Source organism: Chrysemys picta, chromosome 1 (genome assembly GCF_011386835.1).
Source record: "Chrysemys picta bellii isolate R12L10 chromosome 1, ASM1138683v2, whole genome shotgun sequence".
Taxonomy (NCBI): Eukaryota; Metazoa; Chordata; order Testudines; family Emydidae; genus Chrysemys; species Chrysemys picta.
This window is the reverse complement of record NC_088791.1, coordinates 357,276,762-357,295,199: the sequence shown is the minus strand read 5'-3', so window position 1 is coordinate 357,295,199 and position 18,438 is coordinate 357,276,762. Positions and strand designations below refer to the sequence as shown.

At 46.5% G+C, this 18,438-nt stretch overlaps 1 protein-coding gene across 1 annotated transcript; it reads right to left on the bottom strand.

Annotated features, from left to right (window-relative positions):
* Nucleotides 1-7,703: 7,703 nt before the first annotated feature.
* Nucleotides 7,704-8,651, bottom strand: LOC135972565 (olfactory receptor 52E4-like). Its single transcript, XM_065551014.1, has one exon. It carries the CDS (start codon nucleotides 8,649-8,651, stop codon nucleotides 7,704-7,706), a length of 948 nt encoding a protein of 315 aa, XP_065407086.1.
* Between the last annotated feature and the right edge of the window lie 9,787 nt (nucleotides 8,652-18,438).

Genomic DNA, 18,438 nt, shown 5'->3' with positions numbered 1-18,438 from the left:
TGTTAGAAGCTTCTGAAATGTGTTGTATTTCAAAATCAAAATCTTGGAGAGCTAAACTCCACCAAAGAAGTTTCTTGTTAGTCTCTTTGATTGTGTGGACAGTTCCTTGATCTGCTGTCACTGTTCATGTCCGAGGTTCATGGAGAGGCTTACCTCCTCAATGCCACGATTGCTTTCCCCTTCATAGTAGACTCCTTCAGGCCAATCAGCATCGTCTCTCCTGGGCTGCGAACTGAAGAACCTCAAATTCTTGGGAATAAAAGGGCTTTTAGAGAATAATCATGATACGTCTTAGGCTTAAGGTAAGGGTCTGGGAAATCTATGAGGTAATTAACAGCTCCCAGGCGCTCTTGGACCTTGAACGGCCCATCCCATGATGCTTCCATCTTATTGGCCTGGAGTGCCTTCAAGACCATGACTTGGTCACCTACTTTGAAGGAACGTTCATACCAGGCCTTCTGTTCCTGCTGAGCATTCTGTAGGTTTTCTTGAGCAAGGGCTAAAACGTCTCTGATAGTGTTCTGCAGTTTGTCCACAAAGGCCAAAATGTTAGTCCCTGGAGAAGGTGTAACCCCCTCCCATTGCTGCTTCCCCAATTGTAATGGCCCCTTAACCTGGCTGTAGGCAGGTCAAGAGAGTCTGCTTTAAGGGTTGAACCATTACTTGGGCCTCTGGATTGATGAGTTTGGGATCCACTAGGGACTGGTAGATAGTTGACACCTGTGCTCCAGTGTCTCTCCATGTGACAACCTTCTTCCTGCCCACATTCAGGGTCTCCCTTTGCTCTGGGGGTATCTGAGAGGCATCTGGGCCTGAGGATTCATGGTGTGACTCCGGTGCAATGAACTGCACTCTTCTAGTGCTCTTGGGGCAGTTGGCCTTCACAAGCCCCAGCTTGTTACATTTAAAACATCGCCCAGCTGGCTTGTCACTGGAGCAAGGTGGGTTGCTGGAGAATGGGGTTGTCGGACGAGAGGGCATCTGGGGTCTCCCTTGTGGTGGAGAGGGCTCCTCCCTGTGAGGTAGGCCCTTGGGTTGCCCCCAGGGCTGATATGCCATCTCTGGGTGCCCCTTCTGGTATCCCCACAAACTGCTATTAGTTCTGGTCCTCTCTGTCACTTCCACCCATCTGGCTCCGATCTCCCCCTCCTCTGTTATGGTTTTGGGCTTCCCTTCAGGATCTCTTCAGGGACACCCTCTAGGAACTATTCCATTTACATTAGGAGAGACAGCTCTTCCATAGTCTTTTAGCGTCTGCCCCTGATATCCACATCTGGTTTCCACCCTAGGGCTCTGAAACAGCGACGGGCATGTTCAAGGCATGAGTCCCATCCTAATTCTGACCTTTTGTTTAAAAAGCTCATAATTGTTCATGTTTTCTCTAGGCATTTCAGCTGCCACTTCCACTAAGGGTCCACTGAGTTGTGGCCTCAGCTCCACCATGTACTGGTCTGTGGAGACGTTGTACCCAAGACAGGCCCTTTCAAAATTTTCTAAGAAGGCCTTCGCATCATCTCCTACCTTGTACAATGGGTATTTCCTGGACTGGAGAGCGGTAGTTGGAGCAGGATCGGCAATGCCCCCTGGGTTGGTCGGTGTAGCTGCAGTATCCAGCTTCTCAGCTTTCTCCAGCTCAGAGCTCCTCTGCCTCTGCCTTTCATTCTCCTCTGCCTCCAGCTCGAAGCGCCGCATCTGTAGGAAGGACTCCAACTCGCCCACAGTTAGAGATCTGCCTGTGGCCGCCACTGTCCTCTTCTGCCCCCACAGCACCTTTCCCTCCTGGCCCCTCAGGGCCATTCTCCTGTGTCTTATCCCTGCTCCGCATGTCTGCCATGGAGTTGGATGTTTGCCCGGATCTGGGGCTGTTTTTGGCTTGGTGTGGTGCTTTGGGAATAGGATGACCAGACGTCCCGATAAAATCGGGACTGTCCCGATATTCAGTTGTTTGTCCCGCGTCCCAATGGATGTATGGTCGGTCCCGATATTTTGGCTTGGGGCATTTTTTTTTGCTTCGGCGGCGCTCTGGCTTTTTTATTATTATTATTATTATTTTTGGTTCGGCCCCGCCTCCCCATGTGTCCCAGTATTTGGTTCTTGTAATCTGGTCACCCTATTTGGGAAGGCTGGTTGCTCTAGGGCTACTCTGCCGCAGTGCAAACGCATGCACTGGAAAAAAAAAACCTGCTTGTTTGGATTCCCTGGTTTTGCAGGTTGAACCCTTTGCATGCCGGTTCCCCCTCAGGCAGCAAAAGACAGCAAAAGCCTTGCTGCCTGGCTCATTACATCTCCCAGCACTGCTTCCCCAGCCGACAGGAACCTGGAAGGGGGCTGCTGTTCACAATTCAAAAGCCCACACTCTCTTACCATTGGCTCTCCTGACATCCTGCCAACTCACTTCCTGCTTCCCTAAGAATTCCTGGGAATGCGATAGCTTCCCTCTCTTCCAGGGGTCTCCCTAGGACTCACTGTCTGTGGTTTTAACCCTTGCAGAGAAGGCAATTAGGGTTAGGTCTAAAGAGTTAAAAACTACTGAGAAAAGATTTACTCTAACTAAATGGCTGAAACGTCCAGAGAAATGGTGTCCATTCAACGCAACATCAAAGCTGGTTACCTAAAAAATAAACAAAATCGCAATCTAACACTAGACACATTTTCTATCAAGCTGTGTATCACCATGACGATACAAACAGTCCACCATTCTTCCATACAGGAGCTAGAAATCTCTTCAGCTTGGGAACACATCCCCAGTTCAGTCCTTTTTCCTAAGGTGTTTCAAGGTGTTGAGTTGTGGGGGATTGAGGCCAAGTGGTGATGTGACTTCCACCTTTCATCTTACCCGCCCTGTGGATGGAACTTCATTTTTCTAAGCAAAATTCCGCAGCACAATTAGTGGGAAAGTACAGGCACAAGATGGAGTCCAGTGTCACATGCCCTTGCATGTTTGTTGAGTCATAGCAAGGGCCATTGCCCATACCCTGGCTAGAACATTCACGGGAAAGTCCACCGGGTGGAGATAAGCTTCTCCCATGGCTCATTGTGTTCACAGATGGGGCATCAACTAGACTATCCATTCACAATGTGCTTGCTACAGGGGTATAAACTAGCTTGTGGGAGTTACAACAGAAGCAAACACATTTGAAATACAGGTACATAGTCAATATTCATAATTTCAGATATAAAAATTAGATACACATCCAGATAGGATAATCATATTCAGCAAACCCCTGATTTTCCATTGACACCTCACACAACATATTTTGTTCTCCGGTCTGGGCTGTACCACAGGGGAAAAGCAAGCTGAGGTACAATGTCACTCTCACTTTCCTTATTCAGCGAGTGTCACCTGCACTTTCTGTTTGTCAGACCTCAGCCGCACGCAAATTACTGGTTCAACAGATGTTTTGCCACAGTATCCGGGGAGCCATTTGTCCCGTCAGTCACCATCATCATCTTCGTGGCAAACCCCAAAGGAACTTAGCCTCCTTGCAAACCGAGTGTGCGTAGATCGATCTCTGGGAAGGTGATTAAGAGGCTCTGGTTGTATATTCGTGCACAGTCTTCTTTGCTACTGACGCTTCTGGTTCCTATGTAGACTGGCCATATAATGTCACTCCTTGGTGTGCCCACTTCAGATGTTGCTGGTCTTTCATTCTAGCTGCCAAAACTAACATAGCTGATGGGGGGAGGGTTACTGGCTTCAGTATAGCCTCACTCCTGATCTTGTGCTGCCACCTGATATGGAGCAGCGGCTGGAGACCAGGAGCATTGAAAACGTCAGCCGGGAGTTCCTCAGCCTTCCCATATCACTCCCATCCACGGGAGCTGTGGTACCCATTGTTCTACAGAGCTGCAGCTTTGTAGCAAGCCTGATGTCAGGACATCCCCAGAAAGGCCGCAGAAGGGAACAGAGCAGCAGCTGCTGCTCTACGAGCACCCGCATCTTTCGAGCAGCCTCCAGCCCTGTCTTTGAAGCTGCCACCAGCCCAGCAATCCCTCCACACAAGTTACTACTAAGCAGGTTGCAGTTTGCAGCTGCAGGCTACTTGATGGTCATGGCCAGGGACTTCATTTTACCTGGATTAATAACCAGATGAATGCACACTGCTTCTTGACAACCAGCTCAGCCCTCTGATGCAGCAATACCCAGTGCTACACCTGACAGCCCCTGGAGTGTGTCTAACTGGCACCTAAGGTGGGATGCATATTAGAAGTGGCAGAGACAGGCAGCCATGTGTGTGAGTTACAAAGGAAAGGGAGAGAAGGACACAAATGCATGGGGAGGGAGAGAGTGAGAGATGGGACAAAACCCACTACAAAAGGGACATGCTGCCTCTTCCATTCTGGGGAACACTTTCAAAGGGAGAGACAAACCCTCTCCCTGACCCCAAACTGGCACTGCCTGGTTTAGGAAACATTTCCTGCAGGGAACCTGGCTGGGTCTGCTCTCGAACCAGAGCAGTTGGGGAAAAACTGAAAGCAGAGGAGCCACATTTGGGTGAAGAGAACATCTTGTTGGAGCAGCGTTCAGGCCCTGGCTCTGGGTTTCTAGGCCCACTCTCGGGGTGCAGCTTCCATTCTAGTGCCTCTCTTTGGGAGCAGAGACCTGCACACCAAGGCACTGAAACTAGTTTCATGCCCAGCTCCCCCAAACTCTTTGTCTGCTTTAGCACGCCCTTCCTAGAGCTCCCATTGGGTACACTCTCTTTCCTGTTTCTCTCTTTCAGGGCACAGCCTCATTAAAGCAAATAGACCCAGGCCTTGCAAAAGGGGTTGTGTAATGGGTTGAACCCCCTTGTGCGTTACTGAGACAGACTCTTCTGCCAGTGTGGGCCCCCTTTTACCTGGACTTGCTGGGCTAGGCTCCCTAGCCTTATCCAACCAAGCACACAGGCAGGGCCACACCCAGCTCCACAGAGACAGTGTGTGACATTGTACTCCATATGCTTTATGAATTGTGCTTATGGATATGAATATGACAAGACTGTAATATGCTTTATGTGAAATGCCTCATGGAACTTGTCTCTAGAAAGACTGTCATTTGCTGGATATGATTACTCTATTTGCATACATGTATCATTTTTGTAGAAGAAGTTAGGAATATGGTCTTGTTTATCTATATTTTACGTTCATGGCTTTGGGTCACTCCCTTTGCTTACACTTCAGGGTCTTCAATGGGGAAGACAGATGGGGCTTAATTGCCCATTAGCAGATAAAAAAGCGTAACCTCCCCACCCCAAAGAAACACTGGAGAATACCTGTAAACAAAAGGACCATAAGTACAGGGATGGGCAAGAAATGCTGTACCCAGGTCAGAAAGGACAACACTGACCCGAGAAAGACTTTACCTGAAATAACATCTAGGGTGAGTAGCTGTTAGTTGTAATCAGTTTCTTGGTGTATTAAGTTTAGCCTTGCATGTTTGTTTTATTTTGCTTAGTAACTTACTTTATTCTATCTGTTATGACCACTTAAATTATACCTTTTGAACTTCATAAAATCACTTTTGTTTATTAATAAAACCCATGTAAGTAATTGTTACCTGGGGGGGAAACAGTTTGCTCATATCTCTCTTTCTTTGATAAACAGGGTGAACAATACAACTTATACTGTATACAATTTTATACAGTGTAAGGCAGATTTTTCTGGGGTTTAGATCCCATTGGGGCTATGCAACTGGGTGCTGAGAAAAGTCCCTTTTAAGTGAACGACCCTAGAGCTGAAATAAACTCAGTGTCTGTATCTTCTGCAGAGGGGTGTGGCCCAGTCTCTGTGTCTGGGCTGGAGCGCCTGATTCAGCAAGACAATGGCAAGGGGTGTCCAGGCTGGCAGAAGGGTCAGTCTCAGTGGTATCTCAGCACATCAAGTGACAGTCCCAAGGGGGTCTCTGTGACCGAACCCGTCACACAGAGATCCACTCTGAGAAGGCTCAGCTTAAGGGGCGTGCACAGCAACCAGATATCCATGCCCCCCTTGGAGAAAAAAAACAAAATTATATGAAATTCACCTCTTCCCACAATATGGAGGAGGTTATGCACAGTTTCTCACATATGCCCCTCCAGTTAGAAATCACATAAACTGGAACCAGAACAAAATTTATTAACAATAGCAGTTATATTTTAATTAGTTAAGGAGGTAGCAGATTATGAAGAAAGCAAAACAGAACACGCAGACTAAGCTTATTAGAACCACATTTAGGGTGAGAACTCACATGTAACCAGTTTCTATATTGTATTAATCTCCTTCACAGGCCAGACGCCCTTCCAGACTTGGTCCAGTTCTTTCTCCCAGTTCAGTCTTAGTTGTTTCCAGCAGTCATCTTGGGTGGGGTAACAGGGGAGAACGGACCACCAGGATGACATCCTTCTCCACCCTGAAATAGGATTTACATAAGGCAGGAGTCCTTTGTTTCCTCGTTTGACCCCCACACCAGTTTCTTGTGGAAAAGTACAGAATTCAATATGGTTCCAGTATCAGGTGACATGGACACATGCCTCTGATGGGCCCCTTTAGCCATTCTTCACAGGAAGACAAAGCTCTTTTGCAATTCTTTGTCAGTGCTGAGGGCCCATTATTGCTGTCTGGCATTTCCATTGTTGTATCTGAAGTGTTAGCAGATTTAAAACAAACAAAAGAAAGTATTTCTTTACAGTCAACATGTGGAACTCTTTGCCATGGGAGGTCATGAAGTCCAAACTATAACACGGTCGCAATAAGAACTAGAGAAGTTCATGGAGGATAGCTCAATCAATGGCTGTCAGCCTGGATGGGCAGGGATGGTGTCCCTTACATCTGTTTGGCATAAGCTTGGAGTCGGTGTGAATCACTTGACAATTGCTGTATTCTGTTCATTCCTTTTGAAGTGCATGGCATTGGCCACTGTCAGAAGAAAGGATACTGGGTTTCATAGACTATTGGTCTCACCTAGTATGGCCATTCTGATGTTCTTATACAGACCCCAGATATATCTGCCCTCTGTAGAAACAAACTAGACTCTACTCACCTCCCAGAGCTGAGATAGAACCCTGGAGTCCTGATGGGGTCTCTCTCTCAGCAGAGTTAGTAACTAAGTAAGATCTATAACTATATCTATATGGATATAAATTTTAAACCTAACCAATGTCCCTTATGTGACTTCCCACAAGATGTCAGAACATATTACTATTAGAGTGGAGTGGGTCTAATCTTTAATTAATTTTCTCTCTTTTACATAGGAATTAGATGCAGTGCTCCTGCCACAAATTTTGCTGTGTTATCTCCCAAAACACTAGAGTTTTCAAGAGCCTAAGTAGCCCCTGGAAACACGGTTATGGTGGGCCCCAGCCTAAATTTGAAATGGCTCCCTTGCAGCTGGGTGTGTAGGAAGGGAGGTGAAAATGATCCAGTGAGTTTCAGGGGATGGGGAGTAGAGGAGCAAGACATGAAGGAAAGAGGAGGAGCAGGGAGAGAGCCTTGGCAGAAGAGGTGGGGGTAAGGGGTGGGGCTTGGGGGGTCCGGTTATCAGCAGTTGGAAAGGTGGAAACCGAATGAGTTCTACATAGACCGATTCCCCAGTTTGTTACACTGACACTGAACAGTAAGGTCAGGAAAGAGTTTCATGTCTCTTTGACTGCCCAGTCAGTGATTATGGGAAGAGGGTGCAGCACCATGCACCAGCCAGCTCTGCATGGAGCTCGGTCTGAGAACCAGAGCACCAGGAGACAACTTTAGGTCCCTTTATAAGTGAAGAGCCAGAACAGCCTGTTTCTGATTTGTTCAGTCCACACCCCGTAGATGATGGGGTTCAGCATGGGGGGCAGCAAGAGGTACATGTTAGCAATGAGAACGTGGAGGTGCAGGGGGACATTCTGCCCAAACCGGTGCGTGAGGATGGAGAACAGAGATGGGATGCAAAAGGTTAAGAAAACAAAGAGGTGGGAGCCACAAGTCCTAAAAGCCTTGAGCCGGGCGTCCTTTGCGGGGAGGCGGAAGATGACCCTGAGGATCTGGATATAGGACACAGTGATAGAAAACACATCCACACCAATCACCAAGAACGCCAGAAAGAGGCCGTAGTAACTACTGACGCGGATGTCAGCACAGGCCAGCTTCATCACAGCCATGCCATCACAGTATGTGTGTGGGATGATGTTGGTTCTGCAATATGGCCACTGCCTCGCCAGGATGGGATTGGGCATTACGAGCATGCTGCTGCGCAACAACAGCGCCAGGCCAATCTTGGCCACCCTGTGGTTTGTCAGGGTGGTGGAATGTCTCAGGGGATCACAAATGGCCACGTAGCGATCAAAAGCCATGGCCACAAGGATCCCAGATGCCATAACTGTGAAGCACTGAATGAAGTACATCTGGGTGAGGCAGGCACTGAAATTGATCTCCCTGGAATTGAACCAGAAGATGTTCAATGTTTTGGGCACAATGGATGTAGATATGACCAGGTCAGTGACGGCCAGCATGCAGAGAAAATAGTACATGGGCCCATGGAGGCTTGGCTCCGTCTTCACAATGAATAGGATGGTGAAGTTCCCCAAGACAGCTATGGCGTACATGGTGCAGAAGGGGATGGCAATCCAGACATGGGCCACCTCCAGGCCAGGAATGCCCAGCAGGATGAAGGTGGAGGGGTTGGTGAAGTCGGTTGTGTTGAAATCTGACATGAAGTAGGAGAGAAGGTCCAACTCTGAGGCAAACGGTATCTGCTGCATGTATCCTAGGTTCCCCTAGCTTCCTGTATATGCCCAAGCACTAGGGTAATTCCTGGATGGAGAGACAATGTGTATATGAGACATACATGCACTACTTGGGGCTGTTCTCATGGGTGACGCAGATTGGTTGCTCATTGCACACTGAAAAATGAATTATGAACAACTGATTTCATGTTCATGGTACTCCATGTATCAATAATTCCTACATGTCATGGTGTGGGAAACCTTAATAGGCACCAGCAGAAAACACAAATGTGGATACTGGCTTTCCATCATTGTTCCTTAGTGCAATGAAAGCCAGGCTAGTTTGTCATTGTAGTAAGCCATTCACCATTTACTTGGTTCCTCAAAATGTGAGAGTGCAAAAAACACCAAACCTTTTCCAAAACCAGGGCCGGCTGCAGGCACCAGCTTACCAAGCAGGTGCTAGGGGGCGGCCACTTCGGAGAGGGGCGGCACGTCCAGCTGTTCGGCTGCAATTCCGCGGAGGGTCCCTCACTCCTGCTCGCAGCAAAGGACCTCCCGCCGAATTGCCGCTGCAGATCGCGATTGTGGCTTTTTTGTTTGTTTGTTTGTTTGTTTGTTTGGCTGCTTGGGGCGGCCAAAACCCTGGAGCCGGCCCTGTCCAAAACGTGTACCAGGGAAAACATCCCAATTAGAACACACCACAGGGAAAATCTCTCAGTATCATTGACAAACAGCTGCTCAGTCGCACAAATGGCCAAAACACAGACAATGTTCAGATGCCTAAGGAATGGCAAAGAGAAAAACCTGCTCTGCACATGCGCTCCGTTTTGGTCACCCAGTCTCTATAAAGCATGTAGCAGATAGAAAGGGGGTTTTCCAGACAGGCTCTGAGAATGGGGGAGGCTGCCAGATGCAGACAGAATGAAAAGTCTGGAACTGTTTTACTTAGAAAAAAAGACAAAGAAGGGGCAAGATGATAGAGGAGAGCAAGATTAAAGATTGTTTCTCCATTGGAATGTAATCAGTGCCAGAGAACATTCCCCACACAATAATCTCTATAGATACTTGGTGCTTCAGAGGAGCTAATTCCTCAGAGCTGAGGCAAATTATGAGCAAAACTGATTGGGAGTAAAAAAAAATGCGACAGAAAAATGGGAGTGACAATTGGGAATTCATTAAGAAGAGTTTGTTATATAGACACACAATTCCACAGTCAAGAAAGTGGAGAGCTTTGGCTAAAAACCTGGTTCAGTGAAAAAAACCAAGTCAGTAACTAGTGGGATGGGGTGGGGTAGGAGGAAGCAATATATAACAAATGGGAAACAGGAAAAAATAGATTGAAATCAGTACAAATTACGAAAGTTCATAAGGGACATTAAAGACATTGGTAGATATCAAGAAATAGTTTTGTTCTGCATTACGAAAATATGCAGGCCTGACCAATAGACTAGATCGCTGTATTATGGAACGCAGGGACCCTGAAGAGGATTTTGGGGTCATTGTGGACAATCAACTCATCGTGAGCTACCTGTATGATGCTGTGGCCAAAAGGGCTGATGTGATCATTGGATGTATAAATGGGGGAGTGCAGAGTTGGAGCAGGGGGAGGACTTTACCTCTGCACATGGCATTGGTGAAACTGACTGTGTCCAGTTGAGGGGTCCACATTTCAAAAAGGATATTGAAAAATTAGGAGGGTGCAGAAAAGCGCTACAAAAAGGATTGAAGACTGCAGAAAATTCTAGAGAGTGTGAGACTTAAAAGCTTCATCTATTTACCTTATCCAAAGGAGGATCAAATGGAGACTTTCCTGGGGAGAAATCTGTGGGTAATAATGGACTCTGTAATATAGCAGAGAAAGACAGAGAAAAGCCTAAGCCAGGCAAATTTCAGCTGGAAATAAGGGCCAAATTGTTAGCTCTGAGGGTGATTGAACATTGGAACTAACTGCAAATGGAAGAGGAGGATTCTCCAATTCCCCATGTCTGCAGACCCAGATATATGCCTCTCTCAGGGTAAGTCCTACGTTTAACAGGGGTTTGGACTAGATAACCTCATGAGCCTAATCTCTGTCATTCTATGACTCTGTGATACTCAGCACTGGTGAGGCCTCAGCTGGAGCACTGGGTCCAGTTTTGGTGACCAATGTAGAGGAAGGATTGAGAGAAACTGGAAAGGATCCAGAGAGGAAAGACAAAGCTGATCCCACGGATGGAATATGAGCAGATTTAGATGCAATTTAATGAAAAACATCATACCTGTCCAAACAGGAGGTCAATGGAACAGGTGATTCGGGCGGTTGTGGAAGCTCCTTCGCTCACAGTTTTCCAGAGAAGGCTGGAGCCATCTGTCCTGGATGGTTTAGATGCAACAAATCCTCCATCCAGCAGCAGGCTAAACTAGATGACACTTGCGGCCCCTACTCACCCTGTGGCTCAATGGGTATGTCTACACCCAGCCACTAATTCGGCGGCTGGCAATCGAAGTTCTGGGTTCGACTTATCGCGTCTTGTCTGGACGCGATAAGTCGAACCAGGAAGTGCTCGCCGTCGACTGCGGTACTCCAGCTAGACGAGAGGAGTATCGCGGAGCCGACGGGGGAGATTGCCTGCCGCGTGTGGACCGAGGTAAGTTCGAACTAAGGTACTTCGAACTTCAGCTACGTTATTCACGTAGCTGAAGTTGCGTACCTTAGTTCGATTTGGGGGTTTAGTGTAGACCAAGCCTATGATTCAATGATGAAAAATCCTAGTCTACACCGGGTCTCAGTCTAACACCAGTCATTGGGCTCAATACTGGGGTAACCAGGTGAAATGTAATGGCCTGTGTTATACAGTATGTCAGAATGGATGATCTAAGATCTGAGATTGAACCCTATGAAATTATTAATTAAGAAAGTAAATCAGGCATTGATGTTTACTCCATCTCATAACACATGAATAAGGGAACATTCAGTTCCATTGAAAGACTGAATGTATAAATCATATTTGGCCTGTGGAACTTTTTGACACCAACATTATTGGAGCAAAGAGCTTAGCAGAATTGGATTCATAAATGGATCGACCATTGTAAGTGCTGCTGATGGCACCCCTGTCAGTTATGGGTGTCTGACACCTTCAATTAGAAAACCTCAATTTCAGTTATTTCTAAGTTTGTCAAACTTTAACCATTTGGACAGAAATTTCCCATGCTGGGTGTCTGCGGCCGGCTGAATTGTTTTTTGAAAGTTTCAGGCATCATAAGTCAGCCACCTTCTCTAATGAATCTAAGATTTAAGATGTCTTGCCCATGTTGAATAATTGTAACAATAGTTCCAGTGTGGAGCCCTAGCACCTCCATATTTCTCAGCAGATAAAAATCAGGGTAACAACCTCCCCTCTCCCCATGAAGAGCCAGAGCCCTGAAATGCAAGAGGAGGCGGTGACAGACACTGTACATTAACATGCAGCTGGCTCCTGAGGTCTTTACTCAGATCTTTCTCCAAGGGGAATTTTGCTTCCATGCAACCTGAGTAAAGTACAGGCCACAGGCTCAGAATTTGGATTTGTATTGTACGTCCGCTAACACCTTTCATCGCGAAGGATCCCCAGTGCCACTAAAATGCAGCCACCTCTGGGCTGGAGGCCATCAGCTGGGGTGGGCAGGAGTGCACAGCAAAGCGTGAGATTTTGGCTCATGATACTGGAGCAAACTCATCCCCTACGGCAAGGGGCCCTGTGATGTTTAGTGGCTGTGCAGAATGGAAAGAACAACAGATCTATTCTCTATTCCATCATGCCCGTGTTGTACTGGGTGTTTCAAGCAGCAAGAGATGGATACCTGTGAATGCTGAGATGGAAGTGTCTTCTCTGGGAATCCCCCTCAGACAGCCGTGTCCCACATCTCTCTCACCCCAGCATCTGCAACAGCATCCCACGCCGAGAGCTGATACAGAGATGTGCACCATTTATAATATGACTCTGTGTAGTCCCAGTGGGGTTTGTTCAGCCTCGAGGGGGGAGGTGAGCATCTGGATGTAAACAGGTTGGAGACCAGCCTGTCTGTGCTTCTGTGCTCTTTATCCAGCTTTAGGAGTAAACAGTAATTAAGGGACCTTCCCAAAGGGAGATAAAAACTCTTGGGCTTTCCGCTGAATCAGAGAGCAATTGGCTGCTCTGTGTATTTGGGTATATTTAAAAATTATAGTTGATTAGTTAGAAAACTAGGCATAATGCCTAGATCTCAACAGGGTTGGATACCATGTAAATGCCCAGGATGGCTGGGAAGATAATATCCAAGGTCACACAGAGGTTGAGTGGCAGAATTGTGACAGATCTCTTTTACCAATCGGTCTGAGGCGTCAGGTGATCTGGCTGAGGCCACAGGATCGTTTGGTGACGAAACACACCAAGTGTCTAAATTTTAAAGCTTTATTAATAAAATACTAAAATAACAGTGAAGAGTGCTGGGTGCTCCCCACATCACTCAGAGGAAGGAAGAAAGCGTTAGTGCCCCAAGCCCTAACCCACTTTCATACTCACACACGCTCTACCTGAGGCTGGCCAAGCTTAGGTGTAAGATAAGAAGAAGAGGGGGAAGGGTGGACGGGAGTTCTGTCCTTGGCCCAGGCCATCTGAGGTCCGCTGTTGAGCTCCGCCTTGCTTGGGCTCTCGGGAGGGTTTTAAGTCCTGGGTTCCTTTGGGGGTGTTGTTGTCCACGGCCCTCTGTGCCTGGTGTTCTTTGTACCAGTCCCAATCGGCTCGCTATGACCTTCTTTGGCTGCCCAAAACACACCGGTTCTGGAGACTTTGTTTTCCCACCTGTTGGCCTTCACTGTCACCGCCTCTTTCACTCTCACTGTTCTCACTGCTATCTCTGCAGCTCTGCATCTCATTCACTCTCACTGTTTTCGCTGCTATCTTCCCAGCTCTGCTCAAATGAATCTACCTTTCTCATGGCTGGTCAGTGAATTCTGGGCCCCCCTCTTTCTTGGCAGGCAGCCTAGAGTTAGATGTGTGTTGTGGCCTTGAGTGGGCTGGAGTCAGCATCTTATCTTTAGGCCTAGCATGGAGTTGACTCTCTGCTCTCTTTCTTCTCCCCCCTCTAGACTTTCGTGACCTGCAAATGAATCTTCCATTCCATATTCACTCACACCTTTGACCCTTCCTCAAAATGCCTTGCGATGCTTGCAACAGCATTAGCAATATACAGTGCTGATCTACCTTCCCCAGGTGACCACTGGGGTGTGTCAGGATGACAGAGAGAACTCAGGAGTCCTGACTTCCCTGTTGTAACCATGGTCTCTCCATCATGCCAAGAGGGATTCTCTTTCTGGTAGGGACTGTTCGTTGGGTAGGATGCAGAGGAAAGGCTGGAAGAGGGAGCTTGAGCCTTCGCCATCCTCTCAAGATGAATTTGAGGTTTTCGGAACTAGCTGGAGGTTGTGAGCTCCCCGCTCCTGTGAGATGTGAACTCTGAGACTCCACTTCCGCTCCCACTCAGAGACCTGCCAATGCATCACAGTCAATAGGGTTGCTTTGGGGGAACAGATTCAGTAAAAGCAACACCAACAGAATATTCCTGTGGAGAGAGGTCAGTCGGGAGCCTGTCCTGGGGAGAGCCATTGCCCTCCCTCCACAGCTACCCATGAACAACGAGGGCCCTATATTCTTCTGCTCTACTCCACGTTGATTAGGCATCAACTGGAGTATTGTGTCCAGTTCTGGGAGCAACATTTCAGGAAAGATATGGACAAATTGGAGAGAGTCCAGAGAAGAGCAACAAGGATGATTAGGGGTCTGGAAAGCATGACCTATGAGGGAAGATTGAAAGAACTGGTTTTGTTTAGTCTGGAAAAGAGAAGGCTGAGAGGGGCCATGATTTCACTTTTCAACTACCTAAAAGGAGGAGGGAGAAAAATTGTTCTCCTTAACCTCTGATGATAGGACAAGAAGCAATGCACTTAAATTGTGGCAAGGGTGGTTTAGGTTGGACATTAGGAAAAACTTCCTAACTGTCAGGGTGGTTAGGCACTAGAATAAATTGCCTAGGGAGGTTGTGGAATCTGCATCATTGAAGATTTTTAAGAGCAGGTTAGACAAACACCTGTCAGGGATGTTATAGATGGTCCTAGGCCTGCCATGCTTGCAGGGGACTGGACTAGATGACCTCTCAAGGTCCCTTTCAGTTCTATGATGCTATGAGTAAATAGTATTATGGAACAAAGCTTTTTCACGGTCTATGGTGCTAGCTGACATGCCATTGGCACTGTCTGGCTTTTCCATTCTTGTACCTGAAGTGTTAGCATTGGTAATGACCCAAAGGAGCAAATATGAAACACAGATACACAGGACATAATTCCTAACCTCAGAGACAGAAATGGTCTATTCGTACAGATAGGATAAACACATTCCTTAAAGCATAACCTTTCCAATGATATCGCACATGAAGCATCTTGCATAAACCATGTTCCAGTTATGTCATATTCATATCAAGCATATTTTCATAAAGCATAGGAAATATGAGGTCACAGCCTGATGCTGCCATCTTAGAGGAGGACTCTAATGACGCAGAGGAGGAGCATAAGGGAGATTCGGAGTAAGGGAGACCCCTCCCTTCTCCATCAGCCTCCCCTCAGAACGCAACATGAGAGTCTTTGGAGGTTCAAATTGCCCAGGGAATGGAGCGTGCTGGGTCGGAAGTAGTTCAGGCCTCTAATGCTTGTGATTCAATCATCACAAGGATTCAGGAGAGAGAGAGAGAGAACAGCTGAGGATGCTACTCCAGCACCCCCACCTAATGTGGAAGCTCCATCCAGTGCAGGTGTGCAGCCTTCTCAGAATTCCCCAAGGGAAATAGTCTCCTTCAATGATGGCAACCAGGTCTATTGTTAGCACCATCCAGGTCCCTTGAGTTTCAGAGAGCTCCTAAGGCCCCTGGGTAGGCATTAGTGTCACCCCCTTGGCTCTTTTTTAGTTAGGTTTTTTAGTTTTTTATGTTATGTTCTTACGTTCTTATTACCCATGTCAAGGATCCTAAATCCTCTCCTCTGTCATCAGGGCATCAAAAGATCTATCAACTTTTGCAAACAACCAGTTTGGCAGTCCCTGTTGTAAGAGGAGGAGATGTGCCAGCCCCAAAACAGTACTCGTACCCAGAACAGGTTACACATTATATAGCCAAGACTCTTAAGTCTTACTGGCACCCGGAGTCCTATATAAATGCCCTTCCACAGCTAATTCCTGAATTTGGCCCTTTAAAAAGCCAGATGGCTCTTGGAGTTTCACAATTGATTACAGGCATCTAAATCAGGTTACAACTACTTGTTCCACTACAGTGGCCAGGATGCCAGACCTCATTAAGTCTTTTGACCCACAGGCTGTGTAGTTCACAGTTCTAGACATCAATATCAGCTTTTGGATCCTACAAGGATTCTATTTAGTCTCCAAGGGGTCCAATAGATTCATAGATTCATTGATTCTAGGACTGGAAGGGACCTCGAGAGGTCATCGAGTCCAGTCCCCTGCCTGCATGGCAGGACCGAATACTGTCTAGACCATCCCTGATAGACATTTATCAAACCTATTCTTAAATCTCTCCAGAGATGGAGATTCCACAACCTCCCTAGACATTTTATTCCAGTGTTTAACCAACCTGACAGTTAGGAACTTTTTCCTAATGTCCAACCTATACCTCCCTTGCTGCAGTTTGAGCACATTGCTTCTTGTTCTATCCTTAGAGGCTAAGGTGAACAAGTTTTCTCCTTCCTCTTTATGACACCCTTTTAGATACCTGAAAACTGCTATCATGTTCTCTCTCAGTCTTCTCTTTTCCAAACTAAACAAACCCAATTCTGTCAGCATTCCTTCATAGGTCATGTTCTCAAGACCTTTAATCATTCTTGTTGCTCTTCTCTGGATCCTTTCCAATTTCTCCACATATTTCTTGAAATGCGGTGCCCAGAACTGGACACAATACTCCAGCTCAGGCCTAACCAGAGCAGAGTAGAGCGGAAGAATGCGGTCCACTATAACCCCTAGATCCCTTTCTGCCGTACTCCTTCCTAGACAATCTCTTCCCATTCTGTATGTGTGAAACTGATTTTTTCTTCCTCAGTGGAGCACTTTGCATTTGTCTTTGTTAAAGTTCATCCTGTTCACCTCAGACCATTTCTCCAATTTGTCCAGATCATTTTGAAATATGACCCTGTCCTCCAAAGCAGTTGCAATCCCTCCCAGTTTGGTATCATCCATAAACATAATAAGCGTACTTTCTATGCCAATATCTAAGTCGTTGATGAAGATATTGAACAGCGCTGGTCCCAAAACAGACCCCTGCGGTACCCCACTTGTTACGCCTTTCCAGCAGAATTGGGAACCATTAATAACAACTCTCTGTACAGTTATCCAGCCAATTATGCACCCACCTTATAGTAGCCCCATCTAATTTGTATTTGCCTAGTTTATCGATAAGAATATCATGCGAGACCGTATCAAATGCCTTACTAAAGTCTAGGTATACCACATCCACAGCTTCTCCCTTATCCACAAGACTCCTTATCCTATCAAAGAAAGCTGTCAGATTGGTTTGACATGATTTGTTCTTTACAAATCCATGCTGGCTGTTCCCTATCACCTTACCACCTTCCAAGTGTTTGCAGATGATTTCCTTAATTACTTGCTCCATTATCTTCCCTGGCACAGAAGTTAAACTAACTGGTCTGTAGTTTCCTGGGTTGTTTTTATTTCCCTTTTTATAGATGGGCATTCTATTTGCCCTTTTCCAGTCTTCTGGAATCTCTCCCATCTCCCATGACTTTCCAAAGATAATAGCTAGATGCTCAGATACCTCCTCTATTAGCTCCTTGAGTATACTAGGATGCATTTCATCAGGCCCTGGTGACTTGCAGGCATCTAACTTTTCTAAGTGATTTTTAACTTGTTCTTTTTTTATTTTATCTGCTAAACCTACCCCCTTCCCATTAGCATTCACTATGTTAGGTATTCCTTCAGACCTCTCGGTGAAGACCGAAACAAAGAAGTCATTAAACATCTCTGGCATTTCCAAGTTTCCTGTTACTGTTTCTCCCGCTTCACTAAGCAGTGGGCCTACCCTGTCTTTGGTCTTCCTCTTGCTTCTAATGTATTAATAAAAAGTCTTCTTGTTTCCCTTTATTCCCGTAGCTAGTTTGAGCTCATTTTGTGCCTTTGCCTTTCTAATCTTGCCCTTGCATTCCTGTGTTGTTTGCCTATATTCACCCTTTGTAATCTGTCCTACTTTCCATTTTTTAGATGACTCCTTTTTATTTTTTAGATCATGCAAGATCTCGTGGTTAAGCCAAGGTGGTCTTTTGCCACATTTTCTATCTTTCCTAACCAGTGGCATAGCTTGCTTTTGGGCCCTTAATAGTGTCCCTTTGAAAAACTGCCAACTCTCGTCAGTTGTTTTTCCCCTCAGTCTTGACTCCTGGATTTGATTGCCTAGGGCCTACAAAAACAGTCCTGCATTGTTCCATGGCCAGATGTGGAGGGTACTGGCATGATTTTCTAAACCATCTGTTTTGTTCCAGTATGTAGATGACCTTTGTCTACCAACTTGCACCAGGAATGAGCATTTTGAGAAGCTGGATGAACTCCTGAAAATATTTAAAGAAGTAGGCCTAAGGTGAAATCCTGTCAAGGTGCGGCTAATGTGCACCTCTTTCTCTTTCTTAGGTCTTACGTTGATAAAATTGTGTCAAAACCCATGGCAGAAAAAGGTGGAGGCACTCCAAAAGTTGCCGTTACCAGAGGAC